General features: G+C 39.8%; 1 protein-coding gene across 3 annotated transcripts in view; it reads right to left on the bottom strand.

Annotated features, from left to right (window-relative positions):
• grid2 (glutamate receptor, ionotropic, delta 2) overlaps nucleotides 1-20,069 on the bottom strand; it is a 475,952-nt gene that overhangs the window by 48,474 nt on the left and 407,409 nt on the right. For all 3 annotated transcript variants that reach the window (XM_069699497.1, XM_069699496.1, XM_069699495.1), the window contains exon 13: nucleotides 15,378-15,573. In XM_069699497.1, the coding sequence (XP_069555598.1) occupies nucleotides 15,378-15,573 (196 nt within the window). The remainder of the gene's footprint in view (nucleotides 1-15,377; nucleotides 15,574-20,069) is intronic.

The raw sequence follows: 20,069 nt of genomic DNA, 5'->3' as shown, positions 1-20,069 counted from the left end.
GCCAATGAGACCAGACACCTGGGGGAGGAACTTCATTTGGCAGCTCGCACATTTCTGCACTCTGGTCACTCCAAGTGTCATGACCATTGCCAAGTGTCACAAAGAAAACAAGTAAATTAAAAGTTTTCCTTTGTGTCTCCGTTAGCTGCTACAGTCTGCCACGATCCAGCAGTCGCAGAACTTGACTGTCAACCCTTTATCTCTTGGTGGAACACAGGTTATCTACAACAGTGGCCCCTTTACTTCAAAGGGTGTAAAATGTCACAATTATACCCTTTCGCGGGAGAAAGATCAGCAGAGATGAATGTAATCATCCACTCTTTTCCTGACACAGAGAGGAAGTATGGCTTCTGAAAGGGAAGTGCTGATGTAGATCCTGAATGTGTCACAAACAGCTGCAAAGTACTCCAAAGAAACCTCATGAGATCATAGTCCAAAAGAGATAAAAGCACAGCATACCACTGACGAGTTACCAAGGTCGACACTTGCAGGATCCTGAATGTCTTCTGCCAATTTAACATGTTAACTGCAGAAGCAGCTTAGAGAATATAAAAAGTTGATTAAACGCAGGCTGCAGTGTTCGACCCGCCACTGAGACTGCCAGCCTTCCTAAATTTAGTTCATTAGCATTGGTTTCAGTGGTGCCTAATGGTCTAAGTGCAGCATCAAAAACCCTCCACATCACCAAGGAATAATTGCCCGGAACAACACTGGCATGTATTGCAGACAGATTCCAGGTATATTTTAGACTGAATTTCTATCAAAGTTTGAAGTTATCAAATCACTTGTCTAAAAAACAAAAACAAAAAAAAAAACACCTTACATATGTTAAGCAATAAAATCAGATTTGGAGGAGTTTTAATTGGAACCGTGGGAAAGAAATAGCTATAAAAGTGAGGAGAGAAAATGATGACTGATACACTCAGATGCTTTTCCAGCAACAGATTTAGGTGTGTGGTTGCTCTCACACCATCAGTCGCTGTATCTCCATATATTCCTGAGTGTAATTCAACGGAAGGACTTTTTTCTCAACAGTTGCTATTCATCTCAGAATAATTTGGATTTCAGTGGAAATTTTACCTGTAGGGCCTGAAAAGTACTGTTGAAGTAAATGAATGTCAATAAACTGACAGAATATGATGATGGAGAGCAGAATCTCACTATCAGTTAGCAGGGTGACTGGCAAGCTGTGCCAATAATTCACAACAGTTCTGTTAATTTGAGTGCTTCCACGACCGCACTCATTCAGAATGAATGAACAGCTGGTGTTTGCTAAAAAGAGTCTTGTAGCTCATGCTGTCTCATTGCTTCTATGCATTTGTCTAAATTTTAAAGCATCTGCTACTGTAATGCTACTTGACCGTTCTTTATTAACCATTAACGGTCCATCGAACTCAACGGTGATGTGAACATTGACCCTTGAAACCCCGGCGTGCTTGCTCTCGTAAATGTGTAAGACAGAGTGAAAATCGTTTGTGTGCCTTTACTCATTCAGTCAATACAAGCACCTGCCAGAAGGAAAGGAAAGATTAGACAGTAGATTACCCAGAATTCCTTAAGTTATGAGTATGGTTCAAAGAAACCTGACACCCAGTTCAACTCAGATCTGAGGTGAATGTTAACATCGTCACTGCAAATGAAAGCGTCTGCCCTGATTCTGGGGGTTTACTGAGAGATGCTTGCCTTACAGTTTGAAGGGGTTTACTGTGAGACTGGGACTGAGTTTGCCATTGAAGGTTTGCACTGGGTTATAATAGATACATTTACACCTGACCACATGCAGACCATGAAGGAGGAGAGTGCAGTGTGGAAATGAACTCTGTTGTAACTACTGGCCAATATGTTGTATATGTGTGTGTGTGTGTGTGTGTGTGTGTGTGTGTGTGTGTGTGTGTGTGTGTGTGTGTGTGTGTGTGTGTGTGTGTGTGTGTGTGTGTGTGTGTGTGTGTGTGTGTGTACACTTTTTACTGGAACTCAGTGTTCCTTTCCAGGTAAAGGTCATGACTCTGTGATGCACGTGTATGTGTGCACATGCACACACATATATATGCTTTGGATTTTTCCAAACCTGAGATTATTCCACCTGCTAAGCCTTAAGATAAAACTGACAGTCTTCTCTCTCTTGAGGTACATCTCAAATACAAAAAAAAAAAAAATCAAAAAAAAAAATCTGTGTGTTACTTGTGTCCTTGTGGGGAACTGTTCTTCAGTGAAGTTTTGGAGGGTGAGAATTGATAAAAAACAAAGGACCATACTTTTGCATGTTTGACACAGAGTGGATGTCCTCGTGTTCTGTGATTTGTTAAGATACAACAACAGGAAAAGCAAAGTCTTTCTGTGCACATTTGTTAAATATTAAACCTACAAAGCTTTAAAAAAAAAAAATGCTTCTGTTCTCTTTAGGTGGCCAGAATTTCTGCAACTGGGAACCTAAGTCTGGCAGGCTTAAGAAAAGCTTTGCAGATGTGGTGCAGTCTGAGCAGGGCTTCAGATGAATTGTCTCACTCAACAAAGAAGCTGCTCTATTTAGGCTCTCTAGACAGATTCTTTTTCTCAGGGCACATTACTTGCAAGTCATTCATTTCTTTGTGAGTTTCTATTAATATTCACCAATTTGATTATAGCACCATGGATCTTTTACATTTTGAGCTGCCTTCAAGTTTTTTGGGAAGTAGTGTTATAGTCCTGCAGAGGGAAGTTTTAAGGAACAAAACTGAAGCATTGAGATGCTGCTGATGATTCCCATAACATAAAAAGCAAATCATTTTCTCTCCAACCCATTGACTCAGAGTAACAGTCTCACTCTCGGATCTGACAGTATTTAATATTAACCATGTCATTTACATACATTTACATCCACTCATTACCTTTACTTATTCATGTCCCACTACAGTAGCTTGCCAAAGATATAAAGCCTGTTGACCATGGTTATTACTGTAACTCCCCCAGGTTGCAATGCTGTGCTCGTTTTGAGTGTTTAATCACGGTGGGAAGTATGGGGCTGTTGTTTGGTGGTTCCAACAACACCTCTAATGTTTTGGTTAATATGGTAAAGTACAAAGGGTCAATTGTTCAAAGATATAATTTACTCAGCAAATTCTTGGGTAAACATGAAAGTTAGCCAACATAGTTAATATGCATACTATTTTACAAGTAGTAAAAATGTCATAATTTGAATTAATCATTTGAACTCTGAGAACATTCTGCTACTTTCTGACTCTGCTTATCCCCAAAAAACATCTTCTTTGGCCATTTCTTTGAAGGTTTCTTTCCTTAAAAAAACACTTTATTATCTCCTTTCTGGCTTTTGGAGCACATCACTGAATATTACAATGTTTATTAGCATCTTCTTCATGACTATGCTGACACTGGCCGACAAGGCGGCATGAGTAATTTATGGAAAGTTGTGCAGTGTCACATCTTCAAAGAATGGGTTATAAATGTCATTATTGATTACAGCTCCAAAGAGTATTTTAACTTTTTGTCTCCCACTCTTTCTTTTCCTTGTTTTGCTTTAAAGAGCCCTCAAACTTAAAATTTTCCTCCACTACCACTTTCTCTCTTGTCTTCCTCCTTTTCTCTCTAAAATCACTCTCCCTTTGGCTTCTCGCCAAATCCTTCCTCCCTCTCTCCCTATTTCTCAGAACGGTGATGCATGGTTGTCTGTGTACTCCAAAAGTCCATTAGTTGCTGGCATTGGGTTGCCTCCTCTCCCACAGAAAGAGATAAAGACACAGAGTGTAGCTGTCCAGCAAGTCGCATGAAAATGAGAGGACAGTGGAAAGAGAGGGATAGAGGGAAACAAGGCTGACAGAGATTGAGAGAAAGGGGAGGATGGATGTGAAAACACCTTAATAATGGCCAGAAGCCCAAAAGCATAAATTAAGTGAGGAGAATGAAGAGAAGGGGTAGGGAAGGGGTTGTTAAAAACAAAGGAGACACAATAGAGAGAGAATTGAATGAATGAGGACAAAAAACAATTCAGCATGCAACAGGAGCAGAAAGAAGAGGCGGTAGAGAAGAGGGAAAAGGGAGAGTGAAATAGGGCAGGAGATACAAGAGCATACAAGGACAGAGGAAAGACAGGGAAGGAGACCATTTCTATTCAGAATTAGAGCAGTGAAGACATGTGAAGAAATGAACACATAGCTAAAAGAAATACAAGCGTAGGGAGGAAAGGATGAGAAATAGACAGGCAAAGGGTGAGGTGAGGATAAGAGAGCGAGGTCAGTTGTAGCCAGATATCCCACTACCGAAACCATTTATTTCATGCTGTCTTTTTCCCTCTACCCCCTGGCTTTGTCCCCCTAATTTATCTACAGTCCAGTAATTGAACTTACAGGGGAGTTACAGGGATTCAGCCTCTATTTTTCTTTTTGTATCCTCTTTTTATCTCGGAAATTAAGATGTTATCTAATGGTTAGCTTTAGGTTGCAGAGTTGGCTAGACATGACACACACCAGGCAGATGAAAAATGTGTTTTCCTTTCTTTCTTTCAGTAGGGGCATTTGGCCCTTTGATTAATGCTGTTGTAGAACTTTAGCAACTTTGCTCTTTGTGTTTCTATTGGCCTAATTACTTTTGTGTTCCCCTCCATGTTTCTCTCAGCCAGACTCTGAGTGCATTTTCATCTCCTGCAGGCCTATAAATGGAATAATTATGTGCCATCTTTATGTCTTGGACTTTACTAAAAGATTTAGAAAAGAATGCAATTGAGGTCTCCCTCCAAATTTAGGGAGTTATCTATCTTGTAAAATCAAAATATCTTTCAGTTGATCTGACTGCCTTAATATTCTTTATCAGCTTAATTTCTATGCATTAAGTATGTGCCTGTTTCAGGCTAAGAGCAGGCTAAGGATAAATCCAGTCATCTCTCAATCCGTACAAAGCTCAAAAGATCCTTTTTACCAAAGCTGACAGCTGTTGCATCACTGCACCCTGGTCGTAGATCCTAAACAAGACCCAACGATACCAGCAGAAGAAGCCTGGACGGGACGCCAGCTGCGGGAGTGAACACCCGCAGCACAACGCCAAACTCCAGGTCCTGACATCTGCAAGGAGGTGCACAAGAAAGAGGCTTGTCTGGATGACTGGGACCACCCTCGAGTAGGCAGAATCTATCTGAGTACTTTGATCCATTGGGTTGATGTCTGATTTATCCAATTCTAAATTACTTTATTCTCTCATTTATGCCAGGAACTAACTCCGTTTTTAATAACTTAACTATTGTTCGTTCCCACCATCACTTTTCGCTATGGTTTAGAAATCTTGTTCATCACATTCATGATCCATACACTATAATATATATTCATATAGTTTATTCTTGGTGTAAATATTGTTCAACAAAAAGCCTTATAGACCAAGAACTTGTTTTTGTGTATTTCCTAAAAGATATTGAAAGAAATCCCTGAATGCAGAAGTCACGGTTCAGACTATGTTGACTGATCACTTGTATATAGGCCTATACAGCCTATTCAAATTAAATCTTGATTCTTTCTGCTGGACAGAAAGTGGTGCCCCGAATATGAATCTAATCCGCTCCAGGTATTTGTTACGACTCAAGTCTGCACTGGTACATACTGCCACCAGGAATTAGCTATATGCTCACACTAAAGCCTGACACCGACAAAACACTTTCCCTTTACCAAATTAACTAGTTGCCATGTAACTGAAAATATTACTATTTTAAACACTGTTAAAAACTCACTTGAGTACTGTGTGATGACGTTTAGCTTGCTTAAAGCAGTGTGTGTGGTGACTGAGTGAAACATGCTTTGGTCGTGGAGCTTATCTTATAGGTGCTTGCTGCTGAGACCGGTGAGTACTACAAACCTGCATACTTGACTCAGCTCAGCTAATACTGATACCAGCTCTCTTTGCTCTTGACAATTCCTGTGTATAACTGAGTTGTACACTGAAGACTACCAAACAGATTGGGAACTTTGGGGTTCATCAGATTTCTTCATCTACCAGGCAGACAAAAGACACTTGTTAGCCTATTGGCTTGTTAGCCTGGGGTGGTGTCGTTACTCTAGTCAGCCTCTTATCTGGTAACGGGTACCTTAACTGGTAGCATTTAATTTCTGGATCACCTTTGCAGTGAGGAGTAGAGGCAAAGACACTGTCATAACATTACATGAACCGAGCATTTATTTTCTTCTCTGTGGCAACAAGTATGGTGCAGAACATTTTGAAATTTGCTTTACTGAAAGTGTATTTAAACAGTTTACTGCTGATAATAGTAACTTAATCACTTCTGTTGGCCTGCACTTCACAGTGGCTACGAATACATGCTGCGAACCCTTCCTCTCACACGAGACGTGAGAGTCACTTTAAAACAACAAGGCCCCACTGGACATACATCATGCCAAGGTTACACACAAGGCCACCTTCCTAAAGGGCAAGGCTCGGACAGTAACACATGTTTCTGTAAGTTATTTTTAATGTTTCAGACACGGTACAGTTTGAGGGCTTTTTTTTCCTTCCTCCAACTAAACAACACAAACACAAAGCAGCACATAAACGCTGGTTTCATCAACAGACTTTTGATATTTTCCTTTTTAGCTGCTTTAATTATTAATGGGTACAAGAGGTGTAGCACAAAGCAAAAGTGAATGAGAAAAAAAAAAGATATTGAGAGGCAGAGAGAGACACGAAGACAGGAAGCAAAAACAAAATCGAGAGTAAGAAGATTGCGCGGTTGTCAGATGGACTGAGTCTTGGCTTGTTTCTCTTGGCTTCATTATTAGATACCAGAATATATAGCCAAAAATATAAACATAAACAGGTATTCCATTTTTTTTTCACGTTTACGTTTTACGTTTAAACATGTATTATTTTCTCTTCCTTCCTTCCTTCCTTTCCCTCTGTTCCCTTGACTCTGGACTAATTTGTCACATCTCCGGCAAACATGCACATTTTTAATCAATCACCATAGTTGCCAAGGATTTCTCTCTTTCGCTCCCTATTTCTCTCTCACTCTCTGTCCATATTTTATTTAGTATCTGTCATTCCCTTATTTAACATGTCTTATTCAGTCCTTACCATCTCCATTCTTTAATATGGAGAGTAAATTCTCCCCCATCCTCTTCCTCTGTATTCCTCTTTTCATCTGCTCTCCCTAAATCTGAGTCACAACACAGAAACACTGTCATCACACAGGCAGGGAATTGTAACAGCAGGAAAATATGTTTGCTGTTTGGGCTTGTTGTGTTGAATCCTAATGAGCTATCAGACTCTGCAGGAAAAAAGCTTCCTTTTTTCCTGTCAGGGTGATTTGCACTATACTAGAAAATAGAAAATGAGAGAGCCCAGCAGCCAAAAAGGCATTTTCTGGTCTTAGCATAGGCTGGGTTATTACAGAGGATATTGCTGCAGTCATACCGAAGCACAGTGACAGATATATATCACCAGCTTATGCCTCTGCAGAGATTTCATTCAAATCCAATAAAATACATGACATACACATAAATACAACATTAATTCTTAAAAATCTAATGAAACGGGTCTTACTGCAGCATGTCATCACATGGGCTCAGACACAAAATGCCGCAAATATCACTCCTGACTTTAAAGCACAAACAACATCAGCATAAAAGGGAACCGAGAGCACACAAATGAGACAGGAATATAGAGAAGAAATGGCAGACAAAGAAATGGACAACAGGAAGCACAGGAGTGAGTGATACAGTATGCAAGTGGGCACATTGTGAGCGATATGTGTATGTGTGTTGCTGTGCTCTCGCCTCTCGCCTACAAGTCACAGAGCTCTAAGCAACCTTGAGACCTGCATGCTTTGTTGATGAAAAGTCGACCTCGTTGTCTCAGACAGAGAAGGCGAGGAATCATAAAGATCTGTCACCCGAGCACAGCTGGGCCACCCTCCTCTGTAACCTTGGCAACTCCCTGACCAATAGTTGGTTGGCAGGGGGTCCTCAAAGAACTGTGACACTGACACAAACGCATACACTCTCCGAGAAAACCGCTACCTACACAGCCTTCGTTAGCTGTGATTTGAGAGAGGAAACGAGTGTTTCATAGAGCGGCCTCTCTGAGGCGAGAGCACAGCAACACACATGCACATATTGTGACGCATGTGGGGTGAAGTCCACTGATAACCTCCACTGTTCTTTAACCTTTACATGCATGGGTCATTTTTCAGACACATATTACACACCTTAGGCTGCTGGCAGCCCAGCACTTATTTTAGAGAAAAATAATCTTTATTCTCTGCCAGTATGTTACACACACACACACACACACACACACACACACACACACACACACACACACACACACACACACACACACACACACACACACACACACACACACACACACACACACACACACACACACACACATGAAACTAACCTCAGCAGTTAACCCGTCCGTGAGCAGACACGCACACACATACATAGAGCAGAGAGGAGCCGCAGCTGTGGCACCCAGAGAGCAGTTGGGAGATGGGTGCCCTGCTTAGCCGTGAATGTTAAGGGAGGGGTAAGCGTTGTTCATTAACTCCTCCACCCACATGATTAAATAATATAATGCAGATGAACCCACATAAAAAAAAAAATCATATTGCTTGTACCCTTTTCAGAGCACAGCATTAACAGTACTACACATCATTTAAGGAAACAACAAGATTCCCCTGTCAGTCCCGACGTCTCTCGGTATTGCTAATTGGGCGGCAAGTTGGTTTAAGGCTTCACTGAAAAAACACATAAAGCTGTAATACAGCTCCAGGTCCCTGACGTCCTGAGGTATGCATGCAGGGTTCAAGCAACAGGGAAATGTAATAGGAAAACATGGTGTTAGAATCCTCATATCCCTCTCTGCACTTGTTGTCTTCTCTTTCTTCACATATCCTCCATCTTCCGTTCCTATATTTCAACTCCATCTAAGTCTCTGTCTCCCAATTTTCTTTCTGTTTCTATATTCATCCCTCCATCTTTCACCTGCCTTGCATTTCTCTCTTGTCCTATCTGACCCATCGACAGTCGCTCCCTCAGTTTCTTTTCCTCTTTTAGTTCCCCTCTCTTCCCTAATCACTCTCCTTTCACCCTCCTAAATCTCCCAATTTCCCATCTCCCTACTCCCCGAGCACCCATTCACCATCCATATCATCTTCCCCTCCTCCCTTCATCTCCCCTCTGCTTTGTCTCAATTGTCCTCTGGAGTGCTGTGATGGCCTCATCCAGGGCTGAAGGATCTAAACAGGTCTTGCTTGATTTACCATCAGCTCTATCTGGCAGAGGAATCAGCATAATCTTTATCATCATCACTGAAGTCATTATGGTAAATTGGTGAATGCTTATAGGCTTACATTATACAGCTCCTTACTTGCAGTCTCAGGATGTATGTAGCAGAGGTGAAGAAATTATGGTAATTTCTATCATAATTTCTTGAGTCATTATGCTAAATGGGGAGATGGTGATGTGAAGACATTAAGTGATGGGAAAAACACTTGTTACACAATAGAGTTAAACATATGTAGGGAAATGGCATTTTTCCACGATTCAATATTACATAACATGTAAAACAGGTAGGAGGAGTAGTATCAGCAAAACTCTGCCAAAGAAAATGTGAATTGACCCAAGCTGCTTCTGTTGATTGATGTGACCTTATCAGCTGAATGGGTCAGATCCATTTCAGCATGGTATAAACCAATTTCAAATTTCCTACTTTTCCAAAGGCTTCACTGTTAAAATGGGTCTGTGCATGGGTTGGAAGGAAGGTGAATTTATTTCCTCAGTATATACCCATCAAAGTGTTATGTGTGTTTGTTGAAGAGCTTTACCATGCTCTTGTTACTTCTAACCTGGCCTTGACAATGTTGCAGTAAAGGTTTCAATAGTTTTTTTTTTTTTTCCTTTTTAACAAGCTGCCATCAATATGATACTTGGAAATAATGATAATATATAGTGCACAAGGACATGTGGGAAAAGGTGCATTTTCTAAAGTGGAACCCTCCCATAGTAGAGCAGAAAGTCATAGAGACAGAAAATCACTCAAACTGGCAATCCACTCACCGTTAAAATCACTCAGGAGTCATCAGAGACTCTTTAAGCCTGACAGAGAGTAGCTGTCATATATTCACACAGGGACACTTACATTATTTGAGTCAGGTGTGTGTGTGTGTGTGTGTGTGTGTGTGTGTGTGTGTGTGTGTGTGTGTGTGTGTGTGTGTGTGTGTGTGTGTGTGTGTGTGTGTGTGTGTGTGTGTGTGTGTGTGTATGTGTATGTGTGTGTGTGAGAGCGTCAGCACCGATATGTGAATAATCATGCAAATGTGGAGGCTTTAGTGGTTTGTGTGTTTCAGTTAAAAGTGTCTGCCACACGTACATGTATGTGCTACGGAATCAGGGTATAAAACAATTCCCATTTCCCAACTATTCATATATTACAGTCTCACGTGGCATCAGCTGAAATCATCATATAATACAGATATGGACACTTAAATAAAACATGAATGGAATAAATCTGTGGGAGCAATGCATGCTGTATAATAAAGAAAAGGAATTATAACATAGTACTGAATGATACAGATCATTAACTAGCTGTGGGAGTTACCATGTTCCACTGTCAACCTCACTATAATTTTGCCTTTTTCACACATTATTAGCACATCTCAATATCATCTGTGTCAGTAAGGGGCACATAATTAAGGGTAAGTAACTGGGACTATTTTAGTCAGTACTTTTACAAGTCAGCACAGGAGCCAAATGCTGAGCTGTCAGGAGCTCCTCAGATGAAAAGCCTAACATCACACACATGAAAAAGACTCTTGAGCCCATGCAAGAATAAATAGAGGACCTCAAGTAAATGAAGACGCCCTCACGTCAAAGAGTGACATACAGAACAGCAGCCTTTGATATCATATGTGACACAAAGTTAATGAGATATCAAGTCTGAGTTGCAACCCTATTCATTTTATTGAACGCCTTGATCATTGACTGAAATGGGAGAGACACATATATTACCCTGTGACAGGCCTCAGCCGCAGCACTTGCTTGGCTTTGTGTGTGTTTGTGTATCAAAGCATGAGGTGTGCATGTCAGAAAACTCATTGATGTATGTGTATAACGCATACTTGCTTATGGACATGCAAGTTTGTGTGTGCATTTGAATGCTTCTACATGTATAGCGTGCGTGTGTGTGTGTGTGTGTGTGTGTGTGTGTGTGTGTGTGTGTGTGTGTGTGTGTGTGTGTGTGTGTGTGTGTGTGTGTGTGTGTGTGTGTGTGTGTGTGTGTGTGTGTGTGTGTGTGTGTGTGTGTGTGCGTGTGTGTGTGAGTGACACCAGAGATGGCTCAGACACTGACCTGTTCTGACATATAATATTATTCTGCTGCAGGGGATCAAAACTGAAAAGGGAGAAAATCCATAGTGCACAGGAGACAACAGTGACAGAGAGGAGTAAGAGGTTTTATTGTGAAAGAGGAAAAAGCCTGAGAGAGAGAGAGCGTGACTCTGAGGGGAAAGATATATCAAATTCTTAACCTCACAGAAATCAAATATAGCAAAGCGACCGGATTGACGAAGACGCACACATCCAAATAAATCAAAAAGAGATAGAGAACAAAAGATGTCTGAGTCTGACTGACTCATGGGGTCTGTTAATAACATCATGGCCTTCCAAATAGCCCGCAGCTTGAAAATACTATTCCACATACTGTTTACTGCCTTTCAAATATTTATGTCAGAATGAGAGGTTGAAAGTATGCACGTTAAAGGACATTTTTAGGTGATTGTTTCACTTTTCTGACCATTTTGTGTTTTACAGTGAACTCATTCTGTGTTTATATATCGGCTTTTAGCAAACCTGGAGGAAAGAAACCAGAAGTGAGATTTCTGAAAATTATGTTTCAGAAATATTCTCCCAAATGAAGATCAATGTTGGGCACAAGTTCAATATGTACGGGAGAATATGTACAGGATCTGACGAGCAAACTGAGCTCAAATCTACATTTATGCTATTTTTTCTGAAACTTGATTTGAGATTTAAAGTTGAAAAGATTTAAGGCTTAAACATGCAATCAAACATAGCAACAATGTAACTGCAGCAGAGGGAAAACATCAGCTTGCGTCAGTGCAGAGAGGGACAGGCATTAGAGAACCACTAGAGTGCACCATGTAGCCTTTAACACAATGTAGATGAATAATAGACAGGCAGAGAGACAGAGGGAAGAAGGGAAGGAAAAAGTATAAAGACAGGCGGAAAATGAAAGAGAAAATGATGGAGGGTCCAGTTGGATACATGTGGTTTCAGAGAACATTTGCAAATATTCAGTGGTGCAGTGAAAGAGATGCAAGGGAGAAAAAAAGATACAGAAATGCAGTGTAGAAGATGAAAGACAAAAGAAACCACAAAATCACAAAAGAGGGGGAATATCTGCCTCCTTCTCGCTCGTTGCTGCTCTGCAGTGCTCACTGTCACTCTCGAGGTGTCACCTCTGTGATACAGAAATTATCCCTGAAAAACAGCTCCTCTCTTCAACCCTTCATTCAGCTCTGCTTCTTGTCAGCCCTTCCTCTTCCCAATCTGCTGCTATCGAAAAGTCGAAAAGCAACCTTTGTCAAATGACTTACTTATCATAGAGCATCCAGTCTCAGCAGCTAATTTAAGAACCAACCACGGACAAGGATGGTTCCTGGAAATATATATACTGTATATCACTAACACAACACACTCAATGAGAGAATGCAGACTAAATAGTCCACATAACACAGGGTGCTCAGGTGTTCCCCTGAGAATCACTGTTGCAGTGATACCGCAGTCACATTTGAGCTGCTCCTAGTAGCTGTGGTATACCACTGATTAACACACAAGGTGCAGCTGATTTTTCCCTCAACCTCCAATAAGTGGAATACAGCACAGAGATTGACTTTGGTCTCAATGACCTTAGTGATGAGCACCACAGTTAGGACCTGTTGTTTTCATGTTTTCTCAGCACAAAATATCCACAGAGAAAAGAGATCACATCAAACCACATTGCAGTAACGACACATTCTAGCAGGGTTTTGAACTGGACAGTCTACCCAGCAGTGTCAACAGTGAAGACATTGTCCTGCACCATGTTAGTCTATGATCACTTTTTTTTTATTCCTCAATACGGAGCAAATGTGCAGCAAAAATGTCAAAATAATAAAACTATTATTAATGTAACTGTTATAATTGAACATTCGGTGGGAATTTTATCATTGGTGCCGCTATCATTCGCAGCAGTGTACGTCCAGAGTTTAATATGTAAGCAATTTCTATTCTATGTCTCCAAATATATTAATTTATAGTTGTACATGATATGTAACCAATAGTAAATAGCTGGCTACCCTTGGATCCTGTTATCTGTGTTCACAATCTGGACATGTCCCCATGTTAGAAACTTGGTGGCACTCTTAAAAGTGAATTCCATTCAAATACAAAATATATCAGAATTTAGTCAGTTCCGCATGAAAGAGGACATCAAAGAGAACATTTAATTTAAGATATTTCCTACAATATTACTTTTTGAATTACATAATATCAAAAAAAATACAGACATGCTAGTCAGTCAGATCAGAGGCTGAGAGTGATTTCTCGAGCTGGTGTCAAGTTTGCAATCAGGATCATTAATATATTTTGCTTTTACAAACACGTAGCCCTGTTTAGCAGTAAAATATTAACTTATTTATGATTCTGAAAATACTACTAATTAGATATATAAGGTAAATAGACAGCACTGCCGACAAAAACTGTTTGTAAGTGTTCGCAGTTGCATTCTTATATGCTGTTATGTGCTGCATTTACCCAATAATTTTGAAACCACCAGCAGCACTTAAATCACTCCTCCCAGTGCTTACAACACTTCCATTGCTGGCACCAGTTCAAATCTAATATATTCTGGAGGGAAAAGGGATAAAGCGAGACCTACTGGAAGAGAGAAGCGCGATGCAAACTGAATGCGGGATGCGTGTAAATGAGATGCAGCAGTCAGGTATTTATGATGCCAGATAATCACCTAGGGAATTAAGTATTTAGCCATGCGAGCGTTATCTGTGTATCATTAACATCATTTACATAGATTTATCCTCCATCAACACAGACAAACCTGTAGCATGAGCAGTATGTTAAACAGGACTGAGGCTGATATGTGTTAAGGATGTACTGTACACCATACAGTGTACATATTCAATTCACTGTGTTAAATATGATACAAATTAAAGGTGAACGTTAACTCGCAAAAGCTACACTGGCACTGACAATATCTGCAGAGTAATTTTGATTATACTGCACCGTAAATAGTAGGTGGTACATCAAAAAAAGAATTAAGAATTTTATCACAATATTTGTGAGCATACAACATAGAATATATCAATTTTACAAAAAGCTAAGTGAAACCATGTAATTGCTTTATTTATTCAGGAAATTACATTGAGATCAAGATCTCTTTTGCAAGAGAAACCTGAGAACAAATTACATATCCACTCAAGATCACAACAATGAAAATCCGTCCCTCAGAACAACCATCACAAACAAGACCACACTAATTAAAGCAAACACAGAAATAGAAGCTAGCAAAGCTTTAAAATAAGTCTTGTGTAGAAAGAAGAAGCACACAAGTAGGCAAAGGATCATGAAAACATTTGCTGCGATGGTGAAACCTTGTGTTCTACTATTTTGGTGATTAAGCATACACTGCAAATGCATAAAGAGCTGAACAAATAAATGTGCTGCGTGCTTCTATTCGTGAGGACACTTTGGTTTGCATCTCGACTGCTCTCATTACTTCACATACAGTAGTTAGATCACCCCTGTGTATAAAACAATTTGAAAATATTTACTAGTAGTCCCCATTGTTTAACTGTTGGTCTAATAGAGGGAAAGGAAGCAGAAGGAATCTTGCAGAGTGATCAAACCACCAGACTCATTTGCTTTTTTAGGGATAATGTCACCTTAAACTATTAAATCTGTTTGTTGAGTAAATGTTGATATGCAAGAGTTTAAATTCAAACTCCCCAGACCCCCAATCCTTGCTCTCTTTTTGAATTGAAGAGAAAAGGTTTAATATGATAAACTGCAGCTTAAATTACAACACTATAATAATATAAAAGTCATGCATGTGACAACCTCAGAGGCAGAAGTTCTTTTGCCCTCCAGGTTGATTTGACAATGCAACCAAATTAAGTGTTCTCTAAAGTGACATGGTCAAATGCTGGCCAATGATGTCTTGTGTTAATGTTACCACCGTTCTGCACCACGCCGCATTTAATCAAAACCGATTGCATCACAGGTGTCCCTCATTGGGAACGTTTGTTTTACGTACCACGGGAATTTTGCATGTGTAAAAGGTCCTTTATTTGAAACCGATATCAAATGAAAAAGGTGAAATCCTACCTTGCGAATGCCTTCTTTTGACTCCTCAACGTTATTATCTCCTCCTCCAGTGCGGTTAATCATTCGCCACATCTGGGAGTACATGGGATCCCTCTCAAAGGGGTTCATGGACTTGGAGCGCACCTGATCATATACGGCGGAGTCCAACACTGTACCGTAAGGCAACTCTGTCTGCTTGGATAAGTCCTGCAGAGACCTACAGAGACACAAGTGGTGAATAGAGTTAATGTTTACATTGTTTTCAGACAGCCGGTAATTGTAAAAACCATGCGGACTCTGCAGCTTCACATCAAACGGGTGTCACTTCATCCTACTGTATTGCTATTGTGGTGATACTGCAGTCAACTTTTAGCTGTTCTTTGGCTGATGTAGTTGTAGAAATGGCTGAAGCAGTACCATTTTTTGTATTGTAGGTGCTGCTATCTTATCTATAGTACTGATAATAGTTTCTTACTTGCTTTTTTGAGTAAAATAAATAATGTCGATAATGAGGAGATGATCTGTCTGTACAATGCCCAACCACTGTAGCAAACAAATAGTAGATCATGAATAAAACATGACCAGTCTCTAACCCTTACTTGCACTTTTCTTTTTAAATGATGGAAATAGTTGGTATTTACATGGGTTTAAGGTAAGTAAGGCAAACTATAATCAGTGTCTTTGTAATGATGGAATTCAGGGAGGTCAGAGTGCATGTACACTTGCTTAAAGACTTCAGTAACACACTGATTTCAAATTTTTACTAATGGACTTTTTGCTGGAAGCTCTGCTGTATACCTCAGCTGACATTTTTAAGCATGCATTTGGGATATAATTTGCACAATATAAATACTAATGCATGTAGCAATACCCACAAACACCTGTTTGACACAAGGCTGGAAGATCCAATGATCTGATTAAATCCCTAACTGCGGCGCTTCTGTCTTGGCACCTATATGTTTGAAGACATGGTTATTTGCCCCATGCAGACCGAGACCTTTGTAATGGTCTTAGTCACTTGCAGTGATAGCTGACTGAAATGGAGAGCTTTTGGATGGTGCACATGGAGTATAAATGGAGTGGCCAGCTTAACAGCGATTCACTCTATCTCCTCCCCATAAATGAATGACTTGGATCTGAACGGTCTGCGGGCTAACAGTGGGAGTTGGCATCAATATGTAATTGACGTGGAGTAAAAAAGAGAAGAAATAAGAACTGGTCATGACAAACAAGTGTGAGAAAAATGAGGGTGGAAAGCAGTTTAGACAGCTGCACTCAATCTAACAACACACTGTTAATATCTACAACTATAACAAGTAAAAGGGAGACACTAGTAAATAACTGTAAATTAGAAAAACCACAAGTCAACCTATTTGAAATTATTATTATTTCTTTAATTTGCTTCTCTCTTCCTTTCTCTTTTGCTCGACCCTTCAAACATGAATTGCTACCTCTGGGGGAATACAAGCTATTGTTAATTATAACGCAACAGTGCTTGGGTTGCCTTTCAAAGAGTTTGGCCGCTGAGAAATGTAATGGAGAACCATTACAGGAACTAATTACTGTTTATTTGTTAAATGGTTGTGCCATACCACCCATGGATTTGAGAGATACACATTTGGGAAACAGAATATGCACACAAAAACACTCAACATGTCCTGCCTAATGAAGAACTACAAGTGTCCAATATCTTACTTCATTAATTCAGTTGTAATGCAGAACGCTCACAAAGCAGATTTAACAATGGGCACAAATTCAAGCAAACAAAATTCACTCAGACAAATACACATGCGGACTAACAGGCACATATGAAATAACACTTTTTATGGAAGGGACAGGGTTTGCGGTTCCCCCTCTCTCTCATGCTTTCCTCAACTATCTCTCTGACCCATTCTAAAAAAAAAAAAATCCTTTGAAGATTTTAATGAACTTTGCAGTGAACATGAATCTTTTATTGCCGTCAATTAATCTTTGGCCTTAATAATCTCCCCTCCCCACCACTCCCCCGTGAATATGTATGCCTGTCAGCACACTCTTTGACCAGGATTCAACCTTTGTGAATTGGTTTCACTGGGTAGTAACTCTAAGCTTCTTCTTTAATGGTGCATGTGAAGGAGACAGACAGAGAAGGAAACATGTATTAGTTCTGCATTAGATTAGAGTTCATTGGGACCAAAAAAAAAAAAAAAAATCCAGATAAAAAGGATTTATAGGGGCTGCAGTGATTAATTAAACACTTTGGCCTTAATGAAACAAGGAGGCAATATAAGAAGGAAGATACAAAGAGTTTGTATACAGGATGGATTCAAGTGTCCAGTATGTACACAGAAACTGAAATGTGATTGCAGCTTCTGTCAAAAAACTTTTAAAAACGCACGACTGAAAATATTAGGGGGTAATTCTGTGGTGTATGAAGACTCAAAACTGAACGGTGTCTTTATAAAATGTTTACTGTAGTAAACGTGGTAAGAAAAAGAAAGGCCAAGAAGATATTCAAATTTCTTTGATGAAGTTGGGAATGTATAAGGACATGAAATTCTGAGATTCTGGGGAAAAAATACACAAATGTGACCTTCAGGGAGGGACTGTATGTAAATAAATAAAAGGAGCGAACAAAAGTGTAAAAAAAAAAAAAAGCAGAAATAAATTAAGTGTCAACAATTTTAATCAAACACTATTCAATTCTTGGATTTTAATAAAGGCACGGACATTGGTTGCCTTCAGATTTATTATTGAGTGTGTGAGTTGTCTCATGGAAATATGCATATATGAATTATGTTTTTAATTGTCTTTTGTGAGTGTTTTATGTGAATTTAATTTCGGTGTGTGTGCGTGTGTTGTGTGATCCCACACTTGTGTTTCTGTCCTGTGTGTATGCTAGCTCATTTTGCAACCAATTATATTCCCCCTAAGCAGCTCAATGAGCAAGTAAATGGAGTGAACAGCAGCTGAATGTATCGTGTGACAAATAGTCAGTTTGTGTGTGTGTGTGTGTGTGTGTGTGTGTGTGTGTGTGTGTGTGTGTGTGTGTGTGTGTGTGTGTGTGTGTGTGTGTGTGTGTGTGTGTGTGTGTGTGTGTGTGTGTTATTTAGAGAGGGAGAATGTCTGAGAAAACAATGGCAGCGAAAGGCAGACAGACTAAAGAGGGATTACCTCTCAATTGCATGTTAATCAGAGTGTATGTGTGAATAATCGCTGTGTGCTTTGTTTCTGCTTATCATCTTTGGTCATCTTCGGTGAAAGCAAATTTAGGACCACTAAAAATTGTGACCTGTGTGACTTGATTATTTTAATTATGCTTGAAAATTCCACAAGCTGTATAACTCAGGGCTTTTTAAAGAAAAGAAAAGAAAACGTTAAAGGACAGATACTTGTAGGGAAATTAATCAGTAAAGGAAGTAGAGCCTTGATAACCACTGTTAACCACCAACTGTACTGGACACAGATGTGCAACTGTGAACAACAAGCAGTATATGTGGGCTGACCAACTGATGCAATGCAGCAGCTCAGAGTAAACTAGCTAATTATCTGAACTAAAATTATAATTTTTGTTTATTATATTACTAAGACATTGTGACAGCTCTAGTCATTACAGTACATGTTTTTTTTCAGTCTTATATGTAAAATGAACTACTGATGCAGTAAGCTTTTAGAATGAGATTTTAGAATGAGGAACAATCCAAGCCACAGTGAATCAAATCAGAAGATTTTTCACTATTATTTATTAGGTTACTGGTCATTATGAGGTCATACCTTCATATGTTGTTGAAAAAACCCCTCTCTCTTAAATAATCAAATTAACTGCTGCTTTTTGACCAATGTGACCCCTCTGCTGCCTTCGATGACCACTGGGGTTCAACAGATATGCAGGACCACATACAGACCTGTCACCTGCAAATATAAAGCTAAGACACACACTCACACATGCAAACATAAAACTACCTGATAGCCTTTATTGGCAATCTTTATCTACCATAAAATATGACATCTGCTGTACGCGGTTAGGCCAGGAAGGAAGCTTTTTATACTCAGACACTCCATCCATCTCTCACTCTTCCATTCCTAACCAATACTTCCGCTCCATCCATTCCATCTCTCAACAGATGCTGACTCTTCCCTCACTTTTTACCCCTCCACAATTCATTTCTCATTCTGACATCAACGTTCTCGTCTCTCTGTTTCCCATGCTTCTTTTTCCCATTCTTTTTTTTTTTAATGCTTCTTCCCTTTGTTCCCCTCTCTATCTCCTAACTTTTGCCTCTTACCTACCCTATTCTTCTTCATCCATCTCAACTTTTCTTCCACGTACTTGGTCTTTTCATTTCCACTTTGTAATGTTTATTCCTTTTTGTCTCTCTCTTTGTAAACTGCTCTCTTGTACCCTTTCTGCTCCTCTCCACTGCCATCCCTCACAGTTTTCCTGAAGGATTCACAATGAAATTGAGGGAAAACATCCAAGCGTGAAATAGTCCAGAGAGGGTTCTGAATGCTCACTTGTTATTTCATTTTCGGGATGAAACAAGGGCATTAATACTTAAAAATCCTGTCTGTCCTGATGGGAGACACTAAGAAGAGCAATGCCTCCATCCTTCCCCGGCCTTCTCTTCACTTCCTTTCCTGCCTGTGGATTTGCTTCCCTGCTCTTTTCCATGCAAACTAATTCACTCTCTCAATCAAACAAATGCATGCAGTCTCATTCCATCTGCGTAATAT

Source organism: Brachyistius frenatus, unplaced genomic scaffold (assembly GCF_029030835.1).
Source record: "Brachyistius frenatus isolate BFR_SWC_R1_liver_20210118 unplaced genomic scaffold, ASM2903083v1 Contig_30, whole genome shotgun sequence".
Lineage (NCBI taxonomy): Eukaryota > Metazoa > Chordata > Actinopteri > Embiotocidae > Brachyistius > Brachyistius frenatus.
This window is presented reverse-complemented; position numbering and strand designations above follow the sequence as displayed.